Raw genomic sequence first — 23,041 nt, forward strand, 5'->3', positions numbered from 1 at the left:
ACCAACCCATCCAAGTTCACCTTGATCCTGACTGATATGTGCCTGAGCTAATAAACCCATAAACTCTTGATAATGTATCAAGAGTGTTCCATATAAAGTATACCAGGATTGATGAGGACTCATTAGCTGATGTGGTAGTTCTATATGGGTCTGAACCATCTGATGATCAATTTTCATCAGATGGTGATAAAAACAATGATCAAGATGGGACACTGGTAGGGGATAATCCGTATAATCTGAGAGATTTGTCTACTGGAAACAGTTTATCATTGGAGGTCAACGAACAAAGTAACGCGACAAAGAAATTGTTTGATCATAGGTAATGCTGTATGTAACTTTTTTTCCTTGTGTTTCAGATTTTAATATCATGGGATAGCTTGCTATTTTTTAGTATGGTGACTAACATATTTATATTATCCTGAATTAGATACGCTCCAGAGGTTTATTATGAAAAAGTCATCACAGCTTCAAATCTAGGTCAATCTAGATTGGTAACTTGATCTCAAAAAAGTGATTTCTTTTTTTTTTTTCTTGCAAGCTTATTGAATATTCATCCTAAATATGTTATTCATTGTGTATGAAAATATTATGTTTATCTTAACTATGAATTATTCGTTGCAGTATTTGGCTTCGAAATTTGCTGCGTATCTTAAACTATCTGGAGATGGTTCGATTTGGATGATCACTGGTCCCGATTCCAATATAGAGAAGAATGTGTTCTTTTTCCACTTACTGAAAAGTGGAGGAAGAGGTGGAGAATAGAAGTTTGGGGTTGAGTGGAATGAATGTTGTAGAGTATACAATTTAAAGGCGGGGGACATCATTGCCTTGAAACTCGGCTCGATAGTTAACCGCCAGATGGAGTTGTCGATTCAGCGATGTTAGGCCTCCTATGTATAACTCTATTTGATAGATATTTTAAATTATATGTTAAGTTGTTTTGGACATATTTTATTTTTTTAATTAATGAACAAATTTATATATGTCGTAAATATTTTATTTTGGTATCAATAAGTATCTTGACGTTATGTGTTTTTAAGATTATATGTAATAGTAAACTACATCTCTATTAGACTTCTTTTTCCTATTTTATTAGTGTCTAACAATTGTTATTATATTTTATTATCTTTTATTATCTTAGAAAACATGTTATACTATTCATTGACATATTGAATAATTGTTTTTATTTATTTTATTTTAATGTAGTAATAATTTTGTAATTATCCAAATTTAATATAACATTTATTTTTATAGAATACATTTTAGTTATATTCTTAGTATTTTTTTTTTAAAAAAAAGTTTAAATTTGGTGAATCCCGTGCATTGCACGGCTTATGAGGCTAGTATTAATATATAAACGGCAGGGTAGTAAACATAAAATTAAGGCAAGAAATGAATTGGATTCTTCACTGCTGCAACCATGAAACACATACATGTTCCTTTAATTTCACGCCGATGAGAATGGAGCAAAGCGAGCAACAGGCTTGCACTTTAACGGCTTTGCCAAAAACACAGTTACCCTTCCTTCCTCGGACATATCAACCTCATTATTTTTTCCATCATTAACAACCCAATCAAAGCACTGAATCAAACTCGCCAGTGTTCCTTGTATAACAAGCAATGCAAGTGAGGTGCCAGGGCAGCTTCTTCTTCCACTCCCAAAAGGCAGTAACTGATAGTATTGGCCCCTGACATCGATTTTACTCTTTCCAGGTTCTTCCGTTTGCAAGAACCTCTCAGGAAGGTACTCGAGCGCGTTGTCCCAGTGGTTTGGGTCCCTTCCAATGGCCCAAGCATTGATAAAGATCTTGGAATACTGAGGAATGTCATAGCCTTCGACTTGGCAGCTTCTTAAGGCTTCTCTTGCGAAGATCGGTGTTGGTGGGTGAAGCCTCAGAGTTTCTTTGACTACTGCTTGGAGATAATGCAGATTTGGTATATCTGATTCTTTCACCAGTCTGTCCTTCCCAACTACAGAATCGATTTCTTCTCTTGCCTTCTTTAATGCGTGTGGGTTCCTTATGAGCTCTGCCAGTGACCACTCTAACACACTTGCTGGCCCATTAGTCCCGGCAATGAACATGTCCTGTGGAATCACATTGTGTAGCAATGTCTAACTAAATAAGGAGAAACATAAAACAACTAATATTTTTTATTAATATTACTTAATATTTTAGGTTAATATTTTATTTTTATATTATTAAAATTTAAGATTTAAAAGTTATAATTTATAATTTAATATAAAAATATATTTGTTGATTAAATATTAAAAAATAATATATTTTATTAACAATTTAGCGCTGTTAATTAATTAAGGTGTTTTACTAAACAGAAATGGGATTTAAACAACCCCATAACCCCATACAGAGTCACCAAAAAAAAAAAAAACAACCCCATACAGTAGTAATTGTGACACGTGCTTATATTTACTTATCCAACAAAGTAGAAAGTTAGAAATTAATTTGATAATTAAAATTTATTAAAAATTAAAGTATTTAATTAATTTTTAAAAAATTGATTTGAAGTATTATTTAAAAAAATTAGTGGGACCCATTATAACTAAATAAACTGATTGAGTAGTAACGTCTAACTCATTAAAGTACATTTGAGAATAATTATTGTATAGGCACAAAACTTATTATGGCATGTTATATTTTATTACCATCCTATACGAAAATATTTAGTAATAAAAAAATTCATAAAAATAAATAAAATTTATTTTATTTAATATTTATTAATTATTATAACAATTAATAAATATTAAATAATTTTTTTCCCTTCTTAACATGACCAATTATATAAAACTTGGTGGGATCTATTAAAAAGATGTGAATGTATGTCAAATGAAGTGACACATGCCAATTTTTTCTTGAACATACTTAATGATAAGTGTATCTTAAAACAAAAATTCTTATCTAAACATAGTAGCCATTCATAGATACCTAATTACAGATCTAAAATGTTAATAAGAATCCTCGATCAAGTAAAACCTGTTTTAGACATTTTTTGGTTGGCATATTAACAAACAAATGTTTACTGAAATATATTTTAAATCTAAATAGGGAGAAAGTGGATCATTAAAGAGATCCACCATTCAATTCAATAATAGACTAATAGTAGATGTAGGAGGTATATATGTGTGTGTGTGTGTGTATGTAGGAGGTATATATATGTAAGGCATTTGGTGTACAAACTTTATTATTAAAATGCCTTATGTATATCTATAATTTTGTTTTTGAAATTTTTTAATTTGGAACTCAAGCCTTCAATTATATATCAGGTCTTTACCGTCTTAACTAGTCACATATATATTTGTTAATTTTGGTGCACATTTAATAAAAATAGTAAATTAATAAGTTTATTCATATATATTAATCTTATAATGAGATCAGAATATAAAAAAAGTTTGATTCATAACTTTCTTCTTGAAAATATTTTTTATTATATATAATTTATAAAACAAATATTTTATTTATACTTTTAAAATTTGAATCAAAGACCTCTTAATTAAAGAGTAAGACACTTAATATTTCTATCTCATATTTATTATTATTACACATATTTGATGGACCTCTTAATTAAAGAGTAAGACACTTAATAATTTTACTAATCTCATATTTATTATCATTACACATATTTGATGGATAAAAATATAGATTAATACGCACTATCAACACGTTAGCAGATGAGGAATTTGATAAACAAATTTTTACTTTTATAACATCCTTATATATATATCTATCTTCAGAAAGAAAATATTTTGTGATTTCTAAAATTTTAATTCAGGAGTTTTTGGTTATAGTGTAAGGTGCTTACCATTTTCACTAATCACACATTTGTTAAGTATAAAACACATTCAATAAACAAAAGGTGAATTCATAGTGCCTAATAATATACTAGTATATATAATGAAAATTGGAAAAGAATTTAATGTATAAATTTGCTCTCAAAATACTCTTTATTATGTATATCTATGAAATTTAAAATTTAAATCCAAAACCTCACATAGCTAAAATATAAAGACGTTATTATTTAAACTAATTTTATATTTATAAACATAGTTAATAAATAAAATTATATATTAATAGAGACTGAATATATTAGTATATATAATAGAAAAATCATAAGTAATTAACTAATATTTTTCGCATATATGTTTCCCTTACCCTTACCCTTACTGATTCCTACAAGAGAAAAGACAGAAGAAATTAAAAAGAAATAGGACTTACCAAGGCGAAGGCTTTGGCACTTTCTCTAGTGAGTTTATTATCACCATCTGCTTCAATTAGGTCCAAGAGAATGTCAAAGAGATCCTTCTTCCTGTCACTATCAGACTTTGACCTTGCCTCTTCGTGCTCCTTCAAAACCTGCTCCATCATTACATCCAATTGGTGATGTGTTTCCCAGTTCTTCTTCCCAAACCCTTGAAGATCAAAAGGCCTCATGAAGCCAACTATATCCCCCAAATTAAACGCTCCAAGAAGCTCCCCAACTTCCCTAATCACTTTCCTCAACCTCGCAACCTCGTCGCCGCTCTTGATGCTCTTCTTTCCCATTGTCATCCTCGAAATTATGTTATTTGTGTGCCTTATCAACTCGTGCCTCATCTCGATCGGCTTACCGGTCTTAGATATTTCTAGAATGTTCCTCACAAACGCCTCCACTTCGTCTTGGCGAGTGTCAACGAAATGTTCTAGGGTTCTCCCACTGAGGAGCTCGTTCATGCAGAGCTTCTTCAGGAACCTCCAGTATGTTCCGTACGGAATGAAGAAGTAGTCGGCCGCACCATACGTCAAGCTCTCACTCGCGATCATGATTGGCCGGTTGCAAAAGAATTCCTCATTGGTCTTAAGGATTTGCTTCGCCATTTCTGCTGACGAAGCAACCACGACGTGCTTGGAACCAATGAGAACATGAATAAGGGGTCCATAGCGCAGTGATAGCTTGTATAGCGCTTGGTGAAGGAGGGATCGGAGGTAAGGAGCGTGCCCAAGAAGCGGCAAGGAAATTGGGGGACCTGGGGGTAGCCTAAGACTTTGGGTTTTTGTGAATAAAGATTTAATTAAAATGGTGGAGATGAACCATAGAAGGAACAACACAAGGTAGACTTGAATATCGGGCATGGTTGAACTGATGGAGAAGAAGAGTGCTAATTAAACAACTCAAGGTGCAAGATTAGTGCTGGTTTTATTTAAAGCTTCACGCAATTGAGATCATATAAATAGAAGAATCATGTTGTTCATTGTTCAATGTCACTCCCACCGTCTTCAATCAGAAATAATTAGGGAACACGCAGTGGAAGCTAAGGCTGCATGAGGACCTCGTGGGTCAATATTTTATGTTTGAGTTCCTTAGATGCATAATGCAATTCTTTTTTATTTTCTTTTTCTTTCGATTTTTATCTGATGGTAGATAAAAGATGGTAAGAAAAAAAAATCTGTCAACACTCTTATTTGTAAAAGGATAGAAAATTTGCTGCTATTAATTTAACCTTAATTTAAATATACGATAAAATTAAAAAAATGAGTTAATTATTTGATACTAAAAACAATTATTTCATGGAATAGGACCGTAATTATTTTTTAATATGATGTATAAACGGGTATATCAATGTAGCACCTGTCAATACTATAAATGGGCTTGAAATCAGTGGAAATAATTATCTTTGGACTTTGGCTACGTGTGTATAATGATTTGTAAAAGTCGCATCAACCAGTTTTTATTATTTAATTTTTGTAAGGAACAAATCAGAAATTACTTAGAGAGATTTCTATTATTTAATTTATTTTAAAAACAAATATCAGATCTAGTGCTTTTTTAAGTTTCGAACAATTTTTCTTTTTGCATTCTTTTCCGAATTCTGCTAAAATACCAAAAATCCAATGTTTTTTTAATTTTAAAAAAATTATATATAAATAAAAAATGATAAATACAGTTATTTATATATAAAATTAATAATTAAAAATTATTAGATAATAATTTAATTAAATTTATCAAATAATTGAATATATATTTTTATTATAAAAAAATTATCGAAATAGCAAAAAATAATATAATAATAATAGTCATGAGAGGACGCGTGCAGTCGCACGATTTTTTTAAATAAATAAAATAAATATTTTATTGATTAAAATACACAATTTGTAGTATTTTTATTAAAATATATCGTATCTCTTATTTCGTTTACAGTATAAATAAAATAATACTATATAAATCTTGTTTATACTATAAATGAGATAAGGTACGCAATGGTAAACATGTATATTTCGTTTACAGTATAAACAAGATACATGTAGTATTTTTTTATTTACACTGTAAACAAGATATCTTATGACGAATTTTCAGCAACTATAAAAAGATGTGCAACTTTTTGTATTCTCCACAAATATTTTACTACTTTTTTCTTCTGAAAATAAGCCAAAATATCTAGTAGTAGTGGATATTTGATTGTAAGTGTGTATCCTAATTGCCATATTAAAAATAGTGACAATAGGGTGATATTTGAGTTCAAGAATCCCATTTTGTTACGTACCCGGTAAGTAAGTTTTTTGTTCGAGTTGAAGAATCTGATATTGAGTGGCGTCGGTGGTAGCGGGAGAAAAGAGATTAGAAGAGGGTATAGGTTTCGAGCACTAATGGAAAATAGAAATTTTCGGTTTCGTCTGTTTTGGTTCCATGGCGACGAGCATGTACGCCTGGTATTTGACATCCATTGGAGAATCATGGCAGAACAAGTGATAGAGTTTTCTGCGGAGGTTGGTGATGTCGATAGCGGTGGATCTGGCTACTCGAACTTTGTGCAGGATGACCCACCTCTCGCACCCAAATCAATACATGTTGCTAGTCTAGTGGAAGACATGGACATGACGATGAGGACTCAAATGAGGAGTATGTTGCGGATAGCAACGAGAGCGATTCTTATGAAGATGATGACGAGGAGGAGTTTGTACTGGAGACCCTTGTCGACCCATCACGTCGGTAGCTTCTGCCTATCCTGCACCTAATTTCGGCCCTATCATCTGTACCCAGTCACTATCATACATTAGATCTGGACACAATGTAAAAGAAAAATTCATTTTCCAACACGGATGAAGACAATTACAACTTTGACAGTGGTGTGGAGTTTCGAGTTGGTCATAGATTCAAAAGCAGAGATGCAGTAACGCAGGGTGTGAGGAATTACAGCATTTGCAGAAACACTAAGTATCGAGTTGTGGAGCCGGATCGATTAAAATATCATGTGTATTACTAATAATATGAAGCAGACTACCTTTGGAGTCTTCGTGTTTCTCTCTGACATAATCCCAAATATTAGTAAGTTCCAGCTTAGTTATTTTCTATATTCTCAATTATCATTGTTATGCTTGTTGTATATGTCAACCACAGTTGTTCTATTTCAATAGGGAGGTATGTAGGGTGGGAGGAGCACACACGTGTTTAGCACCCACTATGTCTCAGGATCACCAACAGTTGGAAAGCAGTCTTATTTGCCATGTCATCCTCTCGTTGATACAATTTAGCCCATCCATCAGTATCGTTGTCCTACAAAGTGCAGCTGAGCAAAGCTATCCCTTCAAACCTTCATATAGAAAGGTCTAGATGGCGAAATAAAAGACAATTGCACAGATATATGATAATTGGGAGGAGTCATACAATAAGGTGTCGAGGTTGCTACAAGCACTGCAGAGTTGTTGTCCCCGAAGGATATGTGACACCATTGCGTATCGTACTATGATGGGCACCTTATGATTCATGATTGCAGTATGTTTGATAAGGTATTTTGGGCCTTCCCTACCCATGTGGAGGCATTCAAGCATTGTAAGTCATTCGTCTCCGTCGGTGGCATGCATCTATATGAAAAATATGGTAGTGTTTTGCTTATTGCAATAGCACAAGATGGTAACAGCAATATCCTTCCTGTAGCCTTGACAATTATTGAGTCTGAGACGATGGATTCATAGTCTTTCTCCTTTACTAACCTGAGGTAACACGTCACCCAACAGGAAGTCCTGTTAATTATTTTTGATAGATCTCAGGCAATCAAGGATGCACTAAGAGCTGACAGTAGTGGTTGGCATCCTCCTAGAGCGTTTCATGCTAACCGTGTCTGGCACATGACGACAAACTTTATGTCTTGTTTCAAGTCCACCGAGAAAAAGCAGTTTCTCATAAATGCTGCTTATCGTCCAAGCAAGGCTAGATACGAGTGGTGCATAGATGCATTGAGGGGCTTGTAGTGGAGATGGCGGACTGGGCTGGTAGATTCAACAAAGAGATCTGGATACAACAGTGCGATAGCGGTCGCCAGTTTGGGCACATGATGATGAACCTCTCTGAGTGCATCAATGTTGTGTTTAAGGATACATGCTACTTCCGATTTCAGCCATCGCGCGATGCACCTATGAGAGGGTGCAGCAGTTGTTTGTCAGGAAAGGATGAGAGGCTGCTGAAAGAACTTTTGCGTGGTCTAGAATTCAGAATAAATTCCCGTTGCAAGTATAGCTTCTAAACCAACAAAAGTCCTTTCATACAAATGTTTTGGTTGTCACAAGTAACAAACCCCTTTAAAATTGATAACCGAGTATTTAAACCTCGGGTCGTCTTCTCAAGAAATTGCAGGGAGGTATGTTCTTATTATTGGTTATGCAAAAGTATATTTAGGGTTTTAGATTAAGGTAAAAGGTATGTTAAATGACACTTAAAATAAATAATAATAACTGTAAAATAAACTCTTGACAAAGTATAAGAACTGGAAGTCCTATCCTAGTTATCCTTATCAATTGTGATGAGAATTGGATTTTTCTCCCACTTTGTTAACCTCTAACTATGAAGGTAAGTTAAATGGATGAATTAATTTTGATTCCTCAGGTCCTAGTCTTTCCTTGGGAAAAGTCAGAGTTATTGGAACTTGAATTAATGAAATGAAGAAATCCAATTTTCAATCAACAATGAGTTTGATAACTCAAGAGTCACCAATTATTTAACCAAAGCCAAAAAGGAAAACTATCTAAATTAAATAAAAAGCATTCATAAATAAAACAATCATAAACTGAAATATCTCAAATAACATTAATTAAGAAAATCAATCTAAACATGGAACGTTGAAAATAAATAAATACAAAGAACATTGAACCTGGGATTGAGAGTCACTTCTAAAACTAAGAGAAGTCCTAAATCCTAATCCTAAGAGAGAGGAGAGAACCTCTCTCTCTAAAAACTACATCTAAAATAATAAAAAATGAATTATCAAAAGCATGATCTGAATGGATGCAATCCCTCTACTTTATAGCCTCTAATCTGAGTTTTCTGGGTCGAAAACTGGGTCGAAAACATCCCAGAAATCGCTGGAGAAGAAATCTGCCACGCTGGTTTTCCGTCACTACGACGCGGCCGCATGGAGCACGTGGTCGCGTCGCCTAGCGTCAGGGCCACTATGGCATATTATATATCAAATCGAAGCCCCGGACGTTAGCTTTCCAAGGAAATTGGAACTATATCATTTGGACCTCTGTAGCAAAAGTTATAACCGTTTGAGTGCGAAGAGGTCAGGTTGGACAGCTTTGCAGTTCCTTCAACTTCTTGTATTCCTTCCACTTTTACATGCTTCCTTTCCATCCTCTAAACCATTCCTGCCCCATAATCCCTGAAATCACTTAACACACATATCAAGACATCTAATGGTAATAATAGAGGATTAAACATAGGGAACTTAAGGCCAAAGAAGCATGTTTTCAATCAAAGCACATAATTAGGAAGGCAAATGTAAAACCATGCAAATAGTATGAATAAGTGGGTAAAGAATTGATAAAATCCACTCAATTGAGCACAAGATGAACCATGAAATAGTGGTTTATCAGAGGCACATGCAAAAACTAGTGGTGGGTAATCGATTTTCACAGCGGCTAATGGCTACTATTGAGAAGAATAGAGAGGGAATATCGAAGATGCGCGACACTCACTGTGACAGATGGGCTTTAATGTTCCTGGTTGAGGAGTTAGAACATTTCGAGGGTTGGTCGCAAGGGTCGTTCCTTGTTTGCTTGACGACTGGGACATGTAACTGTAGCCTTTTCCAATCACTCCATTTTCCATGTCGTCATGTGCTTTCCACCTGTGTGATGCCGCAAGTGTTGAATGTGGTCCATACATCCATCCAATGTACTTGGAGCAGATCGTATTTAAGGTGTATGAGACGGAGTTTTTCCCGATACCAGATGAGAAGCTTTGGCCGGAGTGGTATGGGACATGGCTTCATCTTAACCTTGCCATGCTCAGGAAGTCTACTGGTAGACCTATTTTCACCAGATTTCATAATAAGATGGAAGAGGGTGAGCTCTAAGAGAAATGATGTAGTCTCTGCAAGCAAATCGTTCATACCCGAAAAGGTTGTCCAAACTGGCTAACGGAGGACGTTTAGTTTACGCTCGCTACTTTGTTGGTGTTTGTTAAGGTTGTTGTTTGCATCTTTTATGTTTTTGTGTGGTTCATATCGTGGTTCACTTTGTTATATTTTTAGTAAGCATATTTTGTACGTGAATTTTATGCGATTTAAGTTATCCATGATCACGACATTTATGTTAGACTTGAAATCTAAAGCTTAAACTACAACACAATACTAGAATATAACATAAATGATGTTCTAAAATACAACACAGATAGTGTATCAAGATACATCAATGGTAATATATAGAATAAGAAAATACAAAAATAATAATGATGTCATCGGTGGTGATCACCCAGAAAATGCAGTCGATGTTTGATGCCACATAGTGGAGCCTGTGTCTGTCGCTAAGGTCTACTAGGACGTGTGTCTGCAGGAGGCTATAGCTGATATTGAGGCTGGTAAGGTGGGCAGCAGGTGGTGTAGGCATCGGCTGGGATGCCGTCATCAATAGGTCGTAATCCACTGAAGGCGGCATCTCATACTGAGCACTGGGTCAGATGTATGTGCCGTATAAAGTGCCAAAGCCTGGAGAATAATATGGAACCCAAATAGTAGTGGACATAGGGGCAGACGAATACTGCTGTGGTTGACCTATACTCTGCTCTCTCTATTTGTGTAGAACTGCTCTGTAATGTGCTGCATGGTGGGCTGGTTAGTGGCATGAATATGAAAAGCCTTCTCGAAATCTATCTCGTTCACCATCGATGCCTGTTGACGACTAATGGATGCACTAAGGTCATGCCAACCAGGGGGCAACATCCCAATTATCCCGAACTGCCTGTGAGCCTAACCCTGAAGGCAAATATGGTGATGGAAGTGGAGGAGGTGGTGGTGGTAATTATGGAGGAGGGGGTGAGTCACCCTGGTCATCTAGGATATCGTCGTGCTCCTTTTGTCAGTGATACTCGCCTCCTCCTCGGACTCCACATCCAGGTGCTCCATGCGAGACCTAACCCTATGCCTCTGACATCCTGCAACTCTTCTGCACTCTCTGACACTGCTTTCTCTCTTGGTAGGCCTCTGAATATCCAGCTGAACCTCTCTGGCCCGCTGACGACGATCAAGGACGTCCTAGGAAAGGTCTAGGATGTCTCTCAGCTGGCTGGAAAAAGGTTATACATCTCCCGGTAACTCAAACAACCTAGGGTTATCAAGCACATCCTGCCCTGACAAGTGTCTAACACGGCATGCCAGCTGATACCAATCCCCGTACTCCCGCGTCGGCCGATAGTCTAAGCTCGTCTGAATGGATATCTGGTATCCCTCCTGAAATTGAGCCATCCACCGATCATACCACTCATAAAGCTTGGTAGGCTACCAGACATCCTCTCCCCATCATGTGGCACTCAGGAACTTGTCAACGTTGACCGGGTCCCCTAGCACTGGTTGCTCACCATTGAACTGGCGCTTCACCTAGTCGGCATGGTAGAATTCAACTATGTTGAAGCAGACTAGGGGGGACAACAGACATCGATATCCCCCACTCTACCTCTTCCTTCAGCCATGGCGAACAGATATCTTATAGTGCAGGGTCGTCGTACGGCATCCGCAGGAACTATAATGGACGTAGTGAAATAATGATGAGTAGCAAGTGCTAAAAAAGATTGAGTTATCTATGCAAGTTAAACCACAGAAAAAGGTAACAAGCTTACCTCATCCCACAGTAATTGATCCAACTCCCGACGCCATCACAGGACTCTCTGCTCGTGTTGGTCCCTGCTGTGCTATGTCATGCCGATCAACCTGTGGACATTTGTAAGAAGTACCATGATTCAGTTAATTGGACATCATATTGAATTATGAAAATGAGGAATAGTAAAACCAAACTGAACAGTTAACTCACAGCCATAAGGTACATGTAAACCTGTCGCTCATGTGGACACCATTTAGGGAATCTCTGGTATATCCCAGATACTAGTAGAGGAGTGCATCCTGCAATGTCTGTGGTGGAGTGATGTACTGCGGAGCATAGGAAATGGTATGTCCATGCTAGTACCGCAGATCCCTAAGACATAGAACGACACCTCTGAAAGTCATCTAGTAGTGGGAGCCACCAGAGATGGACCTGATTATTAGACTTATCAATCATCAAGTAACTCCCGATCATCAACAGTATAAAGCACCTCGCATACTGTCGAAGAGTGGCTAGATCGTTAGTATTGGGCATCTGTCGAACACGCTCCCGAAGCCAAGTCAGCTTTAGGGAGAAAGACTCCTTCCTCTGTGTTCCCTACTGCTGGACTGGAGGAGGTCTAGCACCAAATAACTGCTCAACTAACTCCTAAACCTTAGTCACATACCTTGTATGGAAGTCATGAAAGCAACCACCCACAGGCACTCTATTAGTGCGTAACCCGAGGTGGTATGCGACATCCTGCAGTGTGATAGTGCACTCACCCTACGATGGATGGAAAGTGTGGATCTATAGACGTCAACGCTCCACAAATACCGTGATCAGGGAGTTGTCGAACACGAAATCCCTGATAGGCAAAGCGTTCCCGAAGCCAGCCTCCCTACCTTGGGGACAATGGCGTCCGATGGTGGGAGTGTGTGACTCACTCTCCTGAGAAAAAGTAAGCGAGGCATCTGATAAATAATAAATAAATCCGAATTAGGAATCTGTAAACCTATAAAGCTATAAAAAATTCAAAGTAAAAATTTCTACCAAAAAACATATACATAACAAACTAATTTAAATTATAAATAATTTTTTTACAAATAACTACAAACATTTACATTATAAATTCATTTAAATAAAAATATTTATTTAAATAATTAATAATTAAATTAATAAACATATAGAAAATAAAAATATTTAGTCAAATAATTAAATTAATAAATATCTATATAATTTAATTTAAATAAAATTATTTAATTAAATAATTAATAACAACATTCATTTCCTATCTCTTTTATAAGTTATATTAAGTAAAAATATTTATTTAAATAACTAACAAGTATAATATCAACTTAAAAACATAATTTAAATAATAAAAAAATAAAAAACAAAATCATTTATTTAAATATTTAATAAATAGAAGCAGAAACATTTTTTAGTTACTCAACTTTACTAAAAATTTTTAAGAACCCTAATTAAGAACTAAAATAAAAAACATACGCTTAATAACTTAGATTAAAGAAAAACAAAGCTAACTAAATATTTAATTAATAAATTCATTTTAAATTATGTTTAAAATTATATTCTATCATTTAAACCATTCTTAATAATATATTTATTCATCTAACATATACTACATATTAATTGTATAAAAGTATCCTGACTATAGCAATACATCTATACTTTAACATAAACATAAAACGAAAAGTAACATCAATCTTAAAGTTAGCTGTCCAAACAATGTGCCAAATCACGTTCAGTCGGTTGATATCCACATTATAATTATCGCTGTGTGCTATAATTTTGAAGTAATTCCAAAATTTGATTAGAAAATGGTAAAAGTGAGAAAAAAGTTGAAGAAATAGATGTGACAAACTGTAAACAATCGCTATAGACAAAATGCATATATATATACTATTTCCAGTTTTATCTCATTTATACTGTAAATGAAATAATATTATACGTATTTTATTTTATACTATAAACAAAATAAGAGCATTACACACTGCATATATAAACATGATACGAAAATAAAAAATATAATGCATTTTGATAAAAAAATATAAATTATATATTTTAGTAAATAAATATTTTATTTATTAAAACAAATCCCCAGTCCGCATGGAGTGAATTTTTCAAATAAATATATAGTTTGGAGGCTTTCCGATTAGGCTACTTTTATATATTTATAAACAAAGATGCTCTATCTCTGTCCAAAAAAAACATAAACAAATATGCTCGCGTCTCTCGTGCGTGAACCTCATTCTTATTCACTATTTAGCAACCGTGGAAAAATTCAAAGGGTGACAGCGATCTGTTCTGCGGACCTTGAACCCTGACCAAAAGAAAAAGAAGCAAATATACAAGGTTTATTACTTAAATATGTAAAAAAGAAATAACTAGAAATTATTCCAAATAAGATTTGGTTCAATTACAGCATGATGAGTATAAGCATTTATTCATCGATCAAATTCAACAGGAGGGGCAACCATTTATAAATTGAAAAATGCAGGTGCCAGGTGGTCAATATTTTTCTTTTGCATTTCTATTTTGTATTTGAATGAATATTAATTAATTTTTTATTTTTTTATACTACAAATATTGGCTCTCTAATATTTTTCTTATAAATATATTAAAAACATGTTATTCATATTATTTACACACTGTTGGATATTAACATTTAGTTACAATTAATTTTTTCTTTAGATAATAAAAAAATTTAACTAAAAGCATATCGTCGAATTAGATGTACATAAGATAACTAATAATTAAAAACAAATATACATTTCATAACTATTTATTTTAAAAGTATTGTTGTATAATAATTTTACATTAATAATAATAATATTTTTTTGTTAAATTATTCATAATTCATCTTTAGATGCAATAGTAATATGTTAGACGGAACTATATAGTAGGAAAGGGGGTAATAATGGCTCTAATTTTAATTTTTTATATGTAAATTATATGTAAATTTCAGTTTATTTTTTTAAAATTTTATAAAATAATTATTATAAAAGACTATTAAAAAGATTTAATTATTAAAAAAATCATTAATATTAAAATTATTTAAAAGGATTAATTTTATAAATAAAAAAATAATCTAAAGATATATTTATCTGTTCACAAAAAAAATTATTTTTTTAAATATTATAAAATTAGTCTTTTTAATTAATTTTAATATTAAAGATCTTTTTAATAATTAAATTTTTTTAATAATCTTCTGTAATAATTTTTTAAAAATTTTATTTAAATTTTATTTTATTGTGTAAATATTTTTAGCACTTTTTTAATATTTTATCCGGCTCTGGCCTAAATATGTAGAACCATTGCATTATTCATAATTCATCATTACATGCAATGTTAATATGGACAACCATGAGAGATCAAATTTAATACGTTAGTTTTTGAATAGATCAATAAGATTAGTGTTTGAATGAAAAAAGTTTAGGATGAATACATCAATATGTATAATTGGTTCATATAAAACTTTTTAATTATATTTTTTAATTATTTTAGATATATACTAAAATTAGTCATTAATATAAAATATATGTTAAAATATAAAATAATATTAAAAATAAGTTAAACAACACGTATATTTATGTGTATTTATACATAAATATAAATATATAATAATTAATTTTAATGGCTGATTTTAATAAATAAATAACAATTTTTTAAACTTTTACATTAAAAATAAGGAAGGTGATGGGTGAAAAATTAGATTTCACACAAATTAACCGACAAGTGTACCAAGGCGCATCAAGTAATAATAACTCACAAGAGTGAGGTCGATCCCACAGGAATTGATTGGATTAAACAACTTTAGTTAGATGATGAATTTAGTTAAGCTAATATTGATGAATTGGATTCTCAGAAAGTAAATTACAAGGAATTTAAATACTGGAAGTAAAATAGCAAAAGCTCAAATGGCAAGAAAGATAAATTGCTGAAACTTAAAGTGCAAGAAAGTAGAAGAACTGAATCTTAAATTGCAAGAAAAGTAAATAATTGAAGCTTAAGATGCAGGAATTAAAATTGCACGAATATTAAATGGCAAGGAAACTTAAATTGCATGAATAATAAAAGGATTTGAGTACTGAGAATCGAAACAGAACTAGTGAATCTAATTTGCAGCAAGTGCAGAGAAATCAAAGTGAAAGAAATTCAGGGAAAATAATTCATCAGGGATTGGAGATACTATAATCCTTCATGAATCGATTGAGTCTCAACTCCTTCCTCAATCATATGCATAGATCTATGGCGGATTGAAATTGATTGGATCCCAATTCCATGGCAATCCAATCTCTTTAATTACAATCAATCTTGCCAATTCCTTGATCTAATTGTCATGAGAAGAGTTAGAGTACATTTCTCTCATCCATTAGCCACATTAATCTCAATATCTCAATTCCTCCCGAATAATGTTGATCAAGAGAGTAGTGAAGGATAGAGCTTCGGTTCTAATGAGGTGATTCCCCTTTCGAGGCTCGCACCTACACTCAATTTAGTTAAACCCCCTTCCAGAGTGAATAACTCACAATCAAAATAGAAGATACCAAATAGCTACACAATTGAATTGAGAAGAAGAAGAATTTCATTGATTCATTGGAATTACAATAGTGCTCCTCTCCCTAATGAAATTGGGGTTCAGTTCATCATTGTTCTACTACCAAAGCATAAAAGAAAATTCTAGAAGACGATGAAGAACAGAAAAGGGAAAATAAACTCAGATCTCCAACTCAAAGAAAGAACTAAAGGAAAGCTAAAAATGATAAAGGCAAACTAAAATGAAAATTGAAAAAAAGATAAAATATCCCCCCAAAAAAAAGTCCCTCTCTTAAATCAAATTTCCTCCTATTTATACACCTTCTAATTCAGTCCTTATGTGCTTGGAGTGGGCTTGTTGGCCTTCTGATGAAGTGGGTCCAAAATTGGTGCTTCCATGCAGCATCAGGTGAACGTAGCGTTCGTTCACCGACGCGTGCGCATCCTTAGTGCGTGAGCGTCCCTTGCGTTTTCCCCATCGACGCGTGCGCGTACTGCATGCGTGCGCGTTGATGCGATCTTCTGCTTCAACCATGCTTGCGCGTACCATGCATGCGTGCGCGTCCCTTGTAGCGTTCATTGATTGAACGCTACGTTCACGCCATGAACGCTCCTCATGCGTACGCGTCCTGTGCGCGTACGCATGGATGGTAAAACTTCAATTCTGCATTCCAGCGTCATGTACGCATTCGTGCCAACCACCACTTCTGTCACATCGACGCGTGCGCGTCATGCATGCATGCGCGCCGGTGACTAATTTCAAATCTCAACTCTAAAAGTATCGTAGGCGTTCATTCGAAGTGAACGTTGCATTTGTGGCTTGTGAATGCTAATCCCTCACCCATGCGTGCGCGCCATGTGCGCATACGCGTGGATTTTCAAATTTCTCACCTATGCGGAGGCGTCTTGTATGCGCGCGCATCACGTGTGAACGTAGTGTTCTTCAAATGAATGCAGCGTTCATCTGCACTTGTTTTTCTTTCTCCATCTTTGCACCTGTCATCAACCAAACAAGTAATCAAAGTCTCACCAAAATCACAAGATTTTGCATTATTCATAATAATCAACTAAATTGTGCATAAATCGTATGATTTTTTATAAAATCAACCATGTTTGATTGAGCCAAGATGAACATGAAATTCCACTCTAATCACTTACTTAGTGTGCAAGAAAGTGTAATAAACCTAATAAAAGCAAGTATAAAAGCTAGTAAAACTAGCATAAGATGACTTGTCATCACATCACCAAACTTAAAACCTTGCTTGTACCCAAGCGAGAAAAGAATTATGCACAGAGGTTCTTTAATTGGAATGGATTGAAGAATAACTTGTAATGTCCTGTGAGTGAAGTGATTAAGTGATAGTGGGGTGAACTCTAAATTATATGCTCATGCAAAGGCTTCAGTGCTTACTAGTCCCTACATCTTAGAAGTTTTAGATTTTATGACTTTTATTCAAATGATATTATAGAGATCTCTCTATAGGTAATCACCTTGAAGCAGCTCATGGTTTCTGTGTTTTGGCATTAACTCTAAGTGTCATGTCTCAAAGCGGCTCTTTAGATAAGCTTTCAATCAATACTCTCAAACCAGTTGGTTTTAAGGTATTAGGTGTTGAAGCATCCCTTAGGATTTACTTAAGCCTCTCTCTTTGACACAATTCTACCACAAGAATTTAACTAGGATAGTAACTCTTTGAGTCCTTATTTCTTTCTTTTTCTTCCTAGTAATTGGTGCTCAGAGCCTTTTGCCATGTTCTTATGTTTTTCTATTTCTTTAATTTGCTTTTGTTGCTATTTCTTGGATCAATAAATATTTGAGAATCTCCATAACATTTCTTTGAACTCTACTTCCTGCCTATGAGCTCCCATGCAAGTTTTCATAAACATGCAATCTCAATACACAATCATACAACTAGAACCACCACTTCTCTTAATCTTTTGCTTGCCTCAAAATGAATTTTTGATTCCTTAATCCTTCTTTTCAAAGAAAAGTTCTCTGATGCATTTTTGAAATCTTGAGTGCAAGCAATTTTTCAAGATTGTAGTGTTGTGAAAGATCAAGCATCTCAGTTATTGAATTACAGAGAAACTAGAGAAACAAAACTGAATGAACATTTAAAATCAGAAGACAACCAAACACAGGAGTACAGAACATGAAAGCTTAATCATAAATGTGCACAGCATGAAAACTTGGAAGGCATATCATTTTTCAGATGTGCATCTTCCTTATTTGCTAAGATTATGAAAGAAACTCCACCACCTCTAATTTTTGTGGTCTTTCCCTTTGCTTGATTCTCCTTTCTTCTCCTTCTTCTTTGGCTCCTGCTTTTTCCTGCTTGCTTCTTTTTGTTTCTCACATTGCTCTGTCAGCTCCCAGAGTCCAGCATCTCTCAGCCTTTGTTCCATTCTTGCTACATTTCTTTTGGCTCTTTCTTTTTGTGTTTCTATTATTTCAGAACACATATGATATGGTATAATTTCCTGATTCAGCACTGGCATGCAGCTGCCTATGTAATTCAGCTTGGCTTGAGTTTCTATGTCAAACTCCACCCTGTCTGGGTGCTTAGCTTCTCCAGCAGTGTGGTATATATTCTTCCATCAAAAAAGATCTTGGATATACTTCTCTTGCTCAGCTTGTTGCTGGAACGATTTGTCCAATGATTCTTGGGATTGCACAGATTGTTCCTTTTGTTAATCCAGAGATCTTGCTTGGAATTCCCTTTGCTGGTCCATCATCTTTAGCTGCCAGTTTTCTTGTTGCTCCATCATTCTTAGCTGCCAGTTTTGTTGCTGCTCCTGCGCCTTCATGTACTGCTGGTGTTCCTGATCTTTTATATATTGCTGAGACAATTTCTCGATAGCATCTTAGAGTTGGCTTAAATCCATTGTGTTGGAAGCCTGTCCTTCTTCCATCTGGGATCTCCTTCTTCTTCTCTAGGGTCTTCCCTCACTTTGCTCATGAGTGGCACCTTCTATTCTCTGCCTGGTGAGTGACCTTCCATCCTGTACCCAATCTGTGTCTGCATCTTCAAAAAGCACCCCTGTTCTATTGCACAAATGCAATATGGTACTTTGGTAGCCAAGTCTAGATGACTTGCTGCTGCTTTCAGCCATCTCTTGGATGCCGTCTGCAATTAGTTGAGGGACATTTATTTCTCCTCCTGTAAGTATGCAATGTACTATGATTGCCCTTTTTAGAGTAACTTCAGAGGGGTTTCCAGTGGGGATGATTCATTTCCTCACTATTTCGTACCAACCTTTGGCCTCAAGTGAGATGTCCATCCTTTTTAAGTGACATGGCTCCCCGTTTGAATCTCTCACCCAATCTTTTCCTTCCAGATATACATCATTTATGAGCTCATCAGGATCATTCTCACCATTTGTTCTCTCATCAAAGTTGGGCTCTTTGAAAAGTATTGTTCTTATTTGCAGAACCTGCATGATTGTGGCTAGATTGAAACTTCCACTCCCCTTACATAACTTTTGTAAGGGGGTTCAGTTTTGCTTTGTCTTGCTGCATTTGCATAGAACTCCCTTATCATAGTTGCACTTATGTCTGTGAGGGGTTCACAGAGGAGTTCCCATATTCTTTTTTCAATGATTTCCCTCATCATGGGATACTCACCCTCTTCCATTCTAAATCTGACCTCTGGGATTATTTTCTTTTCCACCACCCAACCATGATATTGGTGCTTATGAAACTGAGATTTAAATCTCCTGTTATCAAAAGTGGGTGGTTCGGCTTCAACTGGTTGCTTTCCTTTCCTTCTTCTGGAACTTGAAGAAGCCATTTGGATGGAGAAGGAGTAACACAGGATACTTTGGGTTAGAGTATAGTTCAGGGGGTAAGGATGGAGAAATATGGGTACCATGTGATATTTTGGGTTGGAAGAAGATTGTTGTAGCTTGTATGGAAGGGTTATATGAATAAGGCAAAGGTATGTGGCCTCAAGAGGTGTTGTTGGCCAATTTATAGCAAGGACATGAATTATTGCAACAAAACAATGGGTTTGTGGTTCAGTTATGTTGCAATGAAGGATGAAGATCGAGCACGTCTTTATGAAGATCATGGAATGAACGGTTTGTATGTAGAGGTGGATGAGGACGAGGACCACCTCTTTATTGGGTATATGGTTCGGTCTCCTACGTGCCGAACCTTGCAGATTTGTGCTTCCCAACCATGCACATGTGACCTATCTTTTCTCCTTGGGACAACCGTACCTGACATGGTTTTGCCTCAATCTTCTTTATACCTATCCATTTGAACAAAGCAACAAAAGTGAATTCTAAAGAAATGGCGTAAGTGAGTAAAATTAATAACAAAATAGAAGGAAAAATTCTTGAGCACATGATCCCTGTACATGACTACTAACCGTGCTAAGTGTGAGCCAACATAGTTTTGGTGGACACCAAACTTGTTTCTCATTAATTCATATGAAATATTTGCTTCTTGCCACTGTTAGTTTAATCATCCTAGGGAACAGTTTATTTTCTATTTAAACAAAATAAATTCACTAAATTGATGCAAGACATGGTTTATCCCATCAAGAACTTGAGCTTTTTAGAGCAAATGTGACTTTCTTGAAACTCATAGCCCATGTAGAACACCAAACTTAAGGTTTATCTATATGCTTCAATAAAATGAATGAGTGCATGTCCTAAGATGGTTATATGATCATTATGTTTGGAGAGCCACTTTGGAGTGCCGTTAGGCAAACCAAACTTAAGAATCAAACATATGCCTTAAGATGATGTTTGCAGCCATTAAATCTACCCATGAAAGCTCAAACTAATGCTAGAAGAACCATTAATTATTAAAATAAAAGCAAGAGTATTAAATCATGGGCTGCCTCCCATGGAGCGCTCTTTTATTGTCACTAGCTTGACATTGGTTCCTTATTAAGGTGGTTGATGATCATAATGCCTCAACTTGTCTCCTCTCACTGTGAGCCTTCTTCCTGTGCTTTGATGAACAATCTCTATGTGCTCCAATGAGAGTACTTTGCTTACAGTGTAATAATCAACAGATTGTGGAGACGTATCCCACTGTTGGTAGATTAGCTTCACTTTGTTTCCCTCTAACCCTTCAGTTGAGATTTTCTTATTTCTCCACCCTCTTGGATCCTTTTTCCTGTTCCTTTTCCCTTTCTTTGGTGACTCATTCTTCTTATCATCAGGCTTTATATCAGGAGCCTTCTTCAAATGTGTAGACTCTTTTTGCAATCTTTCCTCAGCTTCTTTATCTTCATGATTCTTTTGTTCTTCTTCAATGTCTTTCTTTTGCACCCGGGGTGAGTTGGTGAATGATTCTTTGGGTTTTTCTTTCCAATTTAAATCCTCCTCCTCAATTCTCATGCAACCTTTCTTTTGAGCAGGGTGCTGCATCTCCTTAAAAATATTCAGGATTATTTGTTCATCATGTGCCCTCAAGATCATTTCTCCTTTTTCTACATCTATGATGGCCTTTGCCGTGGCTAGAAAAGGTCTTCCCAATATGATGGAATCGTTTCCTTCTTCATCTAAATCTAAGATCACAAAGTCTACTGAAAATATGAACTTTTCTACCTTAACTAGGAGATTCTCCACCACTCTACTAGGTTTGATAAGTGATCTATCTGCTAGTTACAAGGACATTTTCGTAGGCTTTACCTCTATAATAGATAGCCTTCTCATCATGGAAAGTGGCATCAAATTGATACTTGAGCCTAAATCACATAAGGCCTTACCAATGGGCATGTTACCAACGGTGCATGATAGAAAGAAACTTCCAGGATCTTTAAGTTTTAGGGGCAGGCCTTTCTGAATCACTACACTGCACTCTTCGGTCACGATCACTGTTTCCTTTTCATTCCAGCTTCTCTTCTTGTTGATGAGCTCCTTAAGGAATTTTGCATATAGAGGCATCTGCTCCAATGCTTCAGCAAGAGAATGTTAATTTCCAACTACTTAAAAACCTCTAGGAACTTGGGAAATTATTGATCTTTAAGCTCTCTTTTGAACCTTTAAGGGTATGGAAAAGGAGGTGTGTATGGCTTCACCACCTTCTTCTCCAACTGTGGATGCTCTTCCATTACTTGCTCTCCCTTCTTTGAAGTTTGTGGTTCTTCCTCCTTTTTATTGGACGTCTCTTGATCATGCTTGTCCTCTTTTACTTGTTTCTTGCTGCCAATGTCATTCTCCAGTGTCTTCCCACTCCTAAGTTGAATTGCTTTACACTCTTTTTTGGGGTTGGAAATAGTGTCACTTGGTAGTGCATTGGTTAGTCTTTCAGCCACTGTTTGCTTGGACAACTGACCAATCTGTCTCTCCAAATTTCTTAGTGAAGCTTCATGGTTCTTGTTAGCTAGTTATTTGTGCTTGATCATTTTCTCCATTATTATCTCCAAATTGGAGATTCTTTGAGATTCTTGGGGTGGTTGTGGTTGAGT

General features: G+C 35.2%; 1 protein-coding gene across 1 annotated transcript; it reads right to left on the bottom strand.

Moving 5' to 3' along the window:
- Nucleotides 1-1,380: 1,380 nt before the first annotated feature.
- LOC112796807 (beta-amyrin 24-hydroxylase) lies at nucleotides 1,381-5,352 on the bottom strand. Its single transcript, XM_025839433.3, has 2 exons — nucleotides 4,230-5,352; nucleotides 1,381-2,086 (listed from the first exon to the last, which is right to left on the bottom strand). Exons 1-2 carry the CDS (start codon nucleotides 5,121-5,123, stop codon nucleotides 1,448-1,450), a joined length of 1,533 nt encoding a protein of 510 aa, XP_025695218.1. The 5' UTR covers nucleotides 5,124-5,352; the 3' UTR covers nucleotides 1,381-1,447.
- Between the last annotated feature and the right edge of the window lie 17,689 nt (nucleotides 5,353-23,041).

The sequence above is a fragment of the Arachis hypogaea genome, chromosome 4, assembly GCF_003086295.3.
Source record: "Arachis hypogaea cultivar Tifrunner chromosome 4, arahy.Tifrunner.gnm2.J5K5, whole genome shotgun sequence".
NCBI classification, from domain to species: Eukaryota; Viridiplantae; Streptophyta; class Magnoliopsida; order Fabales; family Fabaceae; genus Arachis; species Arachis hypogaea.